This window comes from Heloderma suspectum, chromosome 1 (assembly GCF_057233095.1).
Source record: "Heloderma suspectum isolate Gila_16-S chromosome 1, 16-S_ref, whole genome shotgun sequence".
NCBI lineage: Eukaryota > Metazoa > Chordata > Lepidosauria > Squamata > Helodermatidae > Heloderma > Heloderma suspectum.
In genome coordinates this window covers 210435788-210446751 of record NC_139458.1, presented here as the reverse complement: position 1 = coordinate 210446751, position 10964 = coordinate 210435788, and the positions used below count along the sequence as shown (strand labels likewise).

At 46.5% G+C, this 10964-nt stretch overlaps 1 protein-coding gene across 3 annotated transcripts in view; it reads right to left on the bottom strand.

Annotated features, from left to right (window-relative positions):
* Window positions 1-10964, bottom strand: part of CARF (calcium responsive transcription factor) — a 50725-nt gene that overhangs the window by 11241 nt on the left and 28520 nt on the right. For all 3 annotated transcript variants that reach the window (XM_084818160.1, XM_084818170.1, XM_084818178.1), the window contains exons 12-14: window positions 7865-7940; window positions 1255-1373; window positions 496-853 (exon numbers count right to left, since the gene is read on the bottom strand). In XM_084818160.1, the coding sequence (XP_084674286.1) occupies window positions 496-853; window positions 1255-1373; window positions 7865-7940 (553 nt within the window). The remainder of the gene's footprint in view (window positions 1-495; window positions 854-1254; window positions 1374-7864; window positions 7941-10964) is intronic.

Here is a 10964-nt window from a genome sequence, read left to right as displayed (position 1 = left end):
CATTAGCTGTCAGAGTCTCATGACGCCCCACTGTCCCCCTTGTAGTAAATATAGTATTGAGAAGATGCCTAGCACTTCAGGGAGGCATTGGGCCATTGGGCCAATTTCAGCATACTTCTGTTGGAAAGCAAATACACAGAGATAGCAGCCACTTGCTCCTGTCTATGGATCTCAGGATTTCAAAAGAAAGAGCAAGGGGTAGTTGCACTACAGAAATTATCAATTTTTATCCACCAGAATGCTCTAGAACTTAACAGCCATTCAGTCCAGGACCTGACTATCAGTCTGAGTCACTTATCACATATTTACCTTGAATGTGTGCATACACAGGTGGCCCCAATATATACTGCTCTGAAAACCCCTAGCAGACCCTGGACATACATCATTAAATGTCATCAACTACCATTTAGCCATCACCTCACCTATCCTTGTGACACAGATAGCTAAGAAGTGCAACACTTTGCTTGTTAACAACCTAGAGAGATTTGTACTTACTAAGTGCTGGACAGTTGTCTACAGTCTGTGTAGGAATGGACTGTACATCTCCCAAAAGACTCCGATTAGCTTTGATAGGTTCAGCATCCTCTATACTTCCAAGAGTTATAAGCTGGCACACAGTGACTACCCCTTGATCTGATACAGGCTGCTGTCCGAGCACTGATGCAGCAGCATTGTTCTGTGTTTGACTGAAACTTGCTCGAAGGTTATAATCCTGACAGAGAATAGGCTGGCTTGTTATCTGCCTCCCTATGGAATGTGGTAGGCCTGCAGGGCGGGGCAGAGACTGGCTATCCATGGTTATAAGAGCTGCCGCTCCATCAGTGGAAGTCAGTGCTGACTGTAATTGTAATCCCTAAAATACCAAAGTGAAACATTTTTTAAAACTCTCTATGTATCTACACAATATTTCTAATGCCAAAGATTATAACGATGCATCAAGTTTGTTCTTATCTTTGTATTAGTTCAATCATAACAACATTCGAGTTGGGTAGTTTCTGAATCCTGACTGAATTATACAGGTAGATTGATATTTTGTTACCTTTCTCTAAACGAAACAAAACCATCTGAGAAAAAATACACACCTCTGTGTAAGACTAGGGATGCCCAAAATGTTATGATTCTGAACTCCAATTCCCTCTTCCTATCAGAAATTGGGGGTCCCTTCTTCAAGCCACAAAAGGGCTCCACTGGATCCCAGCCACTGAGATGCTAGCAATTCTTTTGATAATTTGTTATAGAAACCGGTGATGTTACCTTGAGCTGGGCAAACACTCTGGGCTGGAGTGAAGATAGTAATTGGGCTGTCTTTGAATATAAGAGCTCCCTTGCCTGATTTGATTCCACTTTGATTATGGTTTTCTCTGGTGAACTCCCTACAAAAACAAAACACCAAAGACAAAGTAACATTTAGAAGAGAGGAAACAACCCTTATATTTGATAAAAGTTTTACTAACTGAACAAAATTCCCAGAGACTTTTTTTATTCACAAGCACAGAAAGACTTTGTAAATTCTCAGTAGTTTTTTCTCTAGAGGAATATTTAAAGGAAACAAGGAGTAAAAGCAGGGAAAGAAGCCCAATTACTTTTACTAATAACATGTATACTGGTTAACATTAAATTATATCTCAAGGAAGATAATTTGTCCAGTGCATTCCCAGTTGAAACTACAAATTAGAAACTCATGACAACTAAAAGGCAATGTAAAATACACACACATTCCAGGTGAAGGGACAAAATTCCAATTCTCTTTGTCAAACTGAAGGCCCCTTTTTGAAAGATCTACACCCAGGAGGTATCCCTGAGAAAATAAGTGGAAATGTTGTATTTACATGTATCTAGAAGAGAAGTCTATACTTGCGGCCCTGTGGTCATTTTTACCATGTTCCTCAGAGATAGTAAGATAGGTGTTAGTGAAACAGGGAGACACAGAGACACCTTTGGGGCAAGTTTTCACATTGTATTTATATACTTAAAGTGGAAAAATACCATTTGCACTGTTAGCATGGGAATGTGTTGCCGAGTGTCAGGATTCCTTTAGCCCCCACTTTATTTCAACGCTGAAAACAAACACAGATGAGAGGCTTCAGTCTACAGCTTTTAATCCATTACTCCACATGTAACACCGGAGGCGGGGGGGGGGAGCAGTTGGAGCGATTGGGGTCTGCGGAGAGTGTGTCCGCCTGTTGGTTGTTGGTGGCTCTCATGTGGTGGATCTTGAGGTTAAATCACGAAAAAAATAAAGACCACCTAATTTGATGCTGATTTAAGGCCCGGGCTGTCCGGAGATGTTCCAGATTACGATGGTCAGTTTTCACCTCAACTGGGTACTGTGCCCCCTCCAAAAGATGCCGCCAAGTCTCTAAGGTGGATTTTATGGCTAACAGTTCTTTCTCCCAGATGGTATAGTTCTGCTTGGACACGCTTAATTTCCTGGAGTGGTAAGCACAAGGCTGCAGCTCACCCCCTGCTGTCCCTGGCTGGAAGAGCATGGTCCCCACTGCAAAATCAGAGGCATCTGTTTGCACTACAAAAGGCTTCCGTAGGTTGGGATGTAAAAGGATCCGCTCAGAGATAAATAGCCTCTTGAGCTCTTCAAAAGACTGTGGGGGGAGGCGGACCAGTGAAAGGGAGATTTCTTGCCTTTGAGGAGGTCTGTGAGAAGAGTTGTCAACTTTGAATAGCCAGGCAGGAATTTTCTGTAAAAATTGGCAAAGCCCAGGAAACGTTGTAAGTCCTTTTTAGTGGATGGAGCCTGCCAGGACAGGACCACTTGGACCTTTGCAGAATCCATTTTGATGCCTTTGGCTGAAATAATATAACCCTGGTAGTCCAAGGATGTCAAATCAAAAGCACATTTCTCCAGCTTAACAAAGAGACGGTGCTCCCAGAGGCTTAAACTCACATGATTTTGATGTGACTGGGGTTTCGAAGAAAATATAAGTAAATCATTGAGATAAATGATAAGAAAAGTGTCCAAATAATCCTGGAAGATGTCATTCATAAAACATGAAAACGTAGAGGAGCTGATGCTAGCCCGAGCGCCATGACTAAGTATTCATACGATCCATAACAGCATGAGAAACTGGTCTTCCACTCATCCCCTTCCCGGATGTGAATCAGATTGTAGGCACCATGCAAGTCCAATTTAGTGAAAATATGGGCTTGCCTCAGGCGCTCCAGCATCTCAGGGATAAGGGAGAGGGGGTATTTGTCAGGGATAGTAATGGCATTGAAGATTCTGTAGTCATGGACGGGATGGAGCTCCCCCAATTTCTTCTTCATGAACATAGTTGGAGCACTGGCAGGGGAGGTGGAGGGGCGAATGAAACCATGCTGCAAGTTAGTGTCCAAAAACTCCCACAGAGCTCAGAGTTCTGGCTCTGACATGGAGTATAGTCAGCCGGCCGGGATGGTAACTCCTGGGATCAGGTCAATGGTGCAATCATAGAGATGGTGGGGAGGGGGCAGTCGTCGGCTTCCTTCTTGTTGAAAACATCCTGGAAGGCCACATATTTTTCTGGTAGGTTCACTGAGGCAGAAAAATTGCTTGGGGAAAATGAGGAGGGAGAGGAAAGGGTTAATGCTTGAGCCGGGGCCGGCTTAGCTCCCGGGAAACAATGCTGCTGACAGCAGGAGGATGAAAACTGTACTTGATGAAGCTTCCAAGAAATCTGAGGATTGTGTTTAGAGAGCCAGGATATGCCCAGCACAATTGGGTATTGGGGCACCTTGGCCAGGTGAAATTGAATTTGCTTGACATGCTCCTGGGAATGTAGGGTGACTGGAATTGTAATCCGAGCGACTGCTCCAGAAGAGAGAGGATGCCCGTTGATAGTCTCCACTTTCAATGGGGAGGGCAGGAGCAGAGCAGATATGTTGCATCGCCAAGCAAATGTTTCGTCCATAAAACTGGTAGTAGCCCCAGAGTCCACCAGCGCCATGACATATCCCCCCCCGCACACTGGGAAGAATGGAGGTGCACAGGAAGCAGCAGATGGGACGGGGGAGAGATGTGTGGGAGGCGTACCCCGGTTGCGGATGGTCCCTCCTTACTGGAGACCCCCAACAGACTTGGGGGATGGCCTAGTCAGACTTGGGGGACGGAGAGGGAGGTGGGGCTGTAGGTCAGGACCAGCAGAATCTAGCAAAGTGACCCTTCTTTCCATACCTGAAGCACCAATGTTCAGTATGCCGCCAGTCCATTTCTTCCGGTGACAGTGTGGATCAGGTTGCTCCCAGTTGCATAGGGGTCTCCTCCACCCCTGTGGCAGGGCTGCAGGGGGGGGAGGGGGCAGCAGCTGCGGGGGAATGGGAGGAGGGAAATCCCAGCTAACAGAGCTCTTCTTGGCTTGGCGGTGCCCTTCCAGCCGACTGTCCATCTGCAGGCACGACTGGATGAGCTCAGCCAGTGTCAGTGGGTGTGGTGCCCGCACTAGCTCATCTAAAATCTCATAATTCAAGCCGTCCAAAAACTGGGCCACCAGAGCCGCATCATTTCACTGTAAATCCTGCATCAGCAAGCAAAAACTGTTTGCGTAACCAGAAGCAGAGTCCTTGCCTTGCTTGAGGTGGCAAATATCCCAAGTCGCTGTGTCCACATGAAGGGGCTCACCAACCCCCCCCCCATAGCATTCATGAAGCCCCGATATTCCACCAGCAGGGGGTCATTAGCGAGGAGAAGTGCCGAGGCCCTTTTAGCCACCACACCAAGAAGCACGTTAATGATAAACCCCACATGAATCTGGTCTGTCTGGAAATCCTCCAGCTGGAAGTGCATATACAGTTCTGATTGGGCGTGGAAAATTTGAAACGGTCCTTTGTCTCCAGCAAATTTCTCTGGCAGTGCTACCGGGCATTTTGGACGGGGAGGGATCGGGGGTGGAGGGGGTTGAGCAGCCACTTGTAAGGCTTGAACGGCACCTGTCAACTGATTGAACTGATCGTGAAGAGTCTGGTTCTCCTGTGTCAATGTTTTTCAAAGCCTGTTCCATGGCGCCGCCTGAGAGCATGGGCACTGGAAGAGACCGATGAAGGGAGGAGAGAGAAAAAAAGAGGAGACGGCGGGCAAGCTGTCAGGATTGCTTTAGCCCCCACTTTATTTCAGTGCCGAAAACCAACACAGACAAGAAGTTTCAGTCTACAGTTTTTAATCCATTACTTCACATGGTCATACAGATGCAAATTCTCAGTGACTCTCAGTCGACAAAGGAATGCCTTCAGGGGAATTCAAAAGGAATTCCTTTTACGAGAGTTGCCTGCCGTTTGAAGAGGAAGGTGGTCTCACTAGCCTAACTTAAGGGAGGGAAGTTCTCTTTCTCTCTCTCTCTCTCTCTCTCTCTCTCTCTCTCGTGAGGCCTCTGAGTGCAGTTTTTCACGCAAGGCCAATCGGGTAGACTGTCTAAGTTCCGCCCCTGCCTTCTCTCTCTTTGCTCTGCATCTGGCATCTGTTAGATCAGACTCCCCAAACCCTGCCTCCTTCTCTTCGCTGTCTCTCACAGGGGTGTGTGAAGAGGGACCCTCATCCTCAGCCAGTCAGACATTTGTAACCTGAGAAGCCGTCCCAGTCATGTCTGGACTAGCCTGGGAAAACACCTCTCCTATGTCTGGCGGTTCTCCTTCAGGATCTGAACTGCTATCCCACTCCCTGTGCTCAGAAACACCCCTGACACCAAGGTTCCACACAAGGAAAAACATTCGAGGAGGTAGAACAACGATTAACTGAAGCTCTGGAAGAGCTGGACCGATACTACTGCAAAAACCAGCTAAGGCCAAATCCAGCAAAAACTCAGGCATGTGCCTTCCATCTACGCAATAAGCAGGCTGCTAGGAAGCTGCAAATTACATGGAAAGGAGTGTTATTGGAGCATTGCACTAACCCTAAATATTTAGGGGTTACTTTGGATAGGGCCTTAACATATAAACAGCATTGCATCAACACTAAACTGAAGGTCAGCGGAAGAAAGAACATCATTAGGAAATTAACGAGCACTACTTGGGGTGCTAAACCAAGGGTTCTTAAGACTACAGCATTAGCCCTCTGCCAGTGAATATGCCTGCCCAGTTTGGTATAAATCAGCACATGGTGGGCAAGTTGATGTTACTTTGAATGAAACAAGTAGAATCATTACCGGATGTCTAAAACCTACTTAACCTCTAGTTAAGATCTACCATATAGCTGGCATTGCCCCGCCTGCTGTTCGTAGAGAAGCAGCAGCATACAAAGAGAGGCTTAAATCCTCAATATCCAAACAACACCCTCTTTACGGCCTACAGCCAGCTCCTCAGAGATTAAAATCCGGGAAAAGCTTCCTCAGATCGACAGAAGACTTTGATGACTTCGGAAGTAGAATGGACTTGTGGAAAGCTACAAAGAATCAACACTGGAGGGAACCAGCAGAGGAGCCGGCACCCGGTTCCGATGAAAGCTGGGAAGTTTGGAAATCATTGAGTAGACTGCACATGGGTGTAACGAGATCTAGAGACACTTTGAATAAATGCGGCTACCCGGTGATCTCTGCCCTATGCGACTGCGGAGACTTGCAGACAACAACACATATGTATACTTGCCCTTTGTGGCCTGACCGATGCACACATGAGGACCTTATGACAGCGCGACAGAACGCAATTAATGTTGCTAGTTTCTGGGCAAGAGTTGTCAAATTTTTACATATTTTAGCTTCTACATTTTATACTTTAAATGTTATGTGTTATAGTATGTTTTTAATTGTGATGCTTCTGACACGAATAAATAAAAATAACCCAAGGTGCTGAGAGTCACATAGGCAAAAGGAGGTAGTGATTGAATTAGTGCTAAAGGATGGTGACTGATTAACTTACTGCGCATGAGTCACAATGCCTAGCAGGGCCCTTGTCTCTGGAAACTGGAAAACTTCCTTTGAAGGAAGTTTATAGCCCCTTGACTCTGCGCTGCACCAAATACTGACCAAAGCTTATGCCATGTGCCTTGTTTACTTGTTTGTATAAACACCAAAGTCGCCTATCATTCTGGGTCCAGTCCCGAGGAACCATGTTGGCAACTGTTGACTGCAAAACACCTTGGTGTCCTCGTAATAAACATCCGCTCAAACAAAAATTGGTGTCCCTTCTCTGGCTGAGCCCAGCAGACGGGTAAAATGTTGCAACACACTTACATCATGTATCCATTTATACGCACTAGTGTATAAGGACCCCTATATTCTATAATGTAAGAATGGGTAAGCTTGATCCCTGTACATATGTTGGAATGTGGATGCAAGGGCTGGCACGTGGATGTGAACATTCCTGTTACACTATATATGCATCTTTGTACACAAGCACAGATATACATTTACAAAATAGGAATTGGCGCGTGATGTATTGGCTTGAATCCTTACTTCTGTGAGCAGACTTCCACTTATGGAACTATGTTTTCCCATCTTCCCCTTCCCACTGTAGCCCATGCCCCCTCCAAAAGTCGGCTGCTGGGAACCCCAGTGCCACACAATGTGGCACAGATTGTAAAGGGAAGAACTGGCAAAAATTGGGAACACCCTCCATTTGATTTGTCTTTGGCCCTGACCACCACTAGAATGTGGCTCTTGAGGGGTTCTCCAAAACTGAATCCAGCCCTCAGGCTGAAAGAGATTCAACACCCTCGATTTATACAATCAACAAATCAACATTTACAAGGCATGTGAACTGTAAGAAAAACAAACCTGACCCCAACACAAAAAAGTATATATTTGGTAAAGGAGCAACAACAAGTCCACCTTGAAACTGCCACTAAACTGGGCAAGACTGAGTAAAATGCTATGTAGGATCAAGAACCACGATGATGAACTCAGAGAATAAACAAAAGTTGTATTTGTTTTCAGCTTGCTCCTACCCTCAGTAGGTGGTGATGCAAATGTAACAGTCACTGTCTCAGTAAGAACATTCCCACTGTCAGTGGTCCACTGCAGCTGAAAAAAGGAAAAACAATAGTTTTCAGATTCCAGCACTCTTATCACACTGTTACAAGGAATCCCCCCAATTCTGTTGTTTGACAAGTTAGGGCCCGTATGTGGAAAGGGACTAGGGTTTTTTAGTCTTGGAGAAGAGCAGAAAAGCAGGTTCCATCAGATATTGAGGCCTTGCACATTCCAAGTGGAGTTACTGACTTCTTGCATACAACGTTTTCATCAGCCAATGTGCTCTGAGAGAGATTACTGAGAGATGAGAGAGAGACAGAGAGAGAGAAGGAAAGAGTATTCCTTCCATCCTTTCTGCTCAGAGGAGCACCCCCCCACACACACACTTTCCTCTTCTCTGTCTCCCCTTTTTTTCCAGAGAAGGAGCTCAAGAGAGCTTCTCATCACTTCACAAGTCAGCAGTTACGGGGTGGTAAATCTGCATTATCTCTGATTTTCCTTGTCAAGGGTCCATACTCCAATTATTCTCTTTTCCTCCCTTTTTCCTAATATTCCACCCCATTCCAAACTCCGAAACTCAATGGCTTTGGAACTCCCTGTTGATCTTTATGCTTCTCCATCCACTTTCTTCCAAAACCCCTGCATTTGCTCTAACCCCCTCCAAAACTCTCAGAATCCCCCCAATCAGTCTATTCTTCCTTTATTCAAATTATCCCAGGCTGAAACTTCTTTCTCTTCCCTCTTCTCTATAAGCCACATACACACACACACACCCCTTGCTAAAAGTCAAAACTGCACCCCACTTCCATCACCTTCTTTTGAACATGAACACGAACACTCCTGCCTTGCTAAAACTTAAAACCATTCTCTTTTGAACACACAAATACACACATACAATGATTTTCTATGCTTTCTAGTTTACCTAGCTGACTTTAAATGCTTGATTACCTTTAACTTTCTCAGTGTTAATTATTCTAATTCCCCAGACGTATGTATGATTCTAATCCCCCCGATGTGTGATTTTAATTCATTTTAAATTCTTCTTTAATACAATGAAGAATTGCTTTCAAGGACCTTGCTGTAGTCTGTGTGTTCAGACGATCAGTGGGGGAAACAACACCTGACTCAGCTCTGCACACCTGGGTCTTCAGTGTAGCACCAACACAGGTTGGAGGGCCTGGGGGCGGGGGAGTTGCCATGGTTCATAGAACCTCCACCTCCATCACCAGGAAACCACTCTACCTGGGAGCAGGCCTTGAGGTGCTGCACCTGCTGCTGGGCCATAGAGACAGATTGGGGATGCTGCTGGTGTACCACCCACGCTGCTGCCCAGCATCCTCCCCGACTGAGCTGGCAGAGGCAGTCTTGAGTGTGGTGTTGGAGGAACAACTTCAACTTCCATGCTGAGGCCATCTCTGGGGTTCCAGCACAGGACTTCATGGCCTCCATGACAACCATGGGGCTGTCTCAGTCTGTCATCAGCCCAACACATGAAGCAGGGCATACCCTTGATTTGGTTTTTGCTCCATGTTTGAGTTGGGTGGTCTGAAGATTGGGGGCGGGGGGGGTCCAAGTAACCCCATTATCATGGTCAGACCATTTCCTGGTGAGATTTGAACTCACGGTGTTATTTCCCTCCTGCAAGGATGGGGGACCCATTCAGATGGTCCGCCCCAGGAGACTAATGGAATCCAATGGATTTCTGAATGCTCTAGGGGATTTTCCAGTGGAGAGAGCTGGTGATCCAGCCAAAGCCCTAGCCTCACTGTGGAACAGTGAGATGCGGAGGACCATCAACTTGATTGCACCCGAGTGCCTTCTCCAACACCATAGAGCCCGCTCAGCTCCTTGGTATACTGGGGAGCTGCAGTCAATGAAACAGGCTAGATATCGGTTAGAGTAGAAATGGTGTAAGACTCAAAGTGAAAATGACTGAGCACGCCGTAGAGCACATAATCGTGCCTATTGTGTGGTGGTGCTGGCAGCAAAGGCTTATTTTGCTGCCCCCATTGCATCCTTGGTAAGCAGTCTATTAGAACTGTTCTGGGTGGTCTGAGGGATAACACCCTCCCCAGCAAATGGGGCCCTGGCCCCATCAAGGACCCACTGTGACCTCTTTGCATTGCACTTTGAAGACAAAATCACTTGTCTCCACAGTGAACTTGACACTGTTGTTATCACAGTTCCAGTTGAGGTGTCTGATGCCACCATCTGCCCGATTTTGTGGGATCAGTTCCGGTTGCTGCGGCCAGAAAATGTGGACAAGGTGCTTGCAGCAATGCAACCAATCACATGCCCTCTCGATCCCTGCCCCTCTTGGCTAATAAGAGCTAGCTGAGGAGGTATGACTGGGTGGGTCCAGGGAGTGAGAAATGCTTCCCCTTGGGAAGGGGTGGTCTTTGCTGTCCTTGAGGCAGTAGTGCAGCCACTCCTGAAGAAGCCTGCTCTGGACCCAATGGTATTAGACAACTACCGTCCAGTCGCAAATACCCCTTTCTTAAGGAAGGTACTTGAGAGGGTTGTGGCAGAGCAACTGCAGGCCCTCTTGGAGGATACTAATTATCTAGACCCATTCCAGTTTGGGTTTTGATCTGGTTATGGGACTGAATCAGCCTTGGTCACCCTGATGGATGACCTTTATTGAGAGAGGGACAGGGGGAGTGCAGCCCTGTTAATTCTGCTTGACCTTTCATTGGCTTTGGATACCATCAACTATGGTAGCCTCCTGGTTCGACTGTGGGATGGGTATCAGAGGCACTGTGTTACAGTGGTTCCAGTCCTACATACAGGGCCAATTTCAGGGAGTAACATTGGGTGACTATTCCTCGGCCCCTTGGCAATTGAGCTATGGGGTGCCACAGGGTACCATTTTGTCCTCAATGTTGTTTAACATCTATATGAAGCCAAGGGATTTGGAGCCAAGTGCTATCAGTATGCTGATGACACACAGTTCTATCTCCCTGTGACATCTGAATCAGGACAGGCTGTGCAAGTACTGAACCAGTGCCTGAACTTAGTAATGGGCTGGATGAGGGCCAATAAATTGAAACTGAATCCTGGCAAGATGGAAGCCTT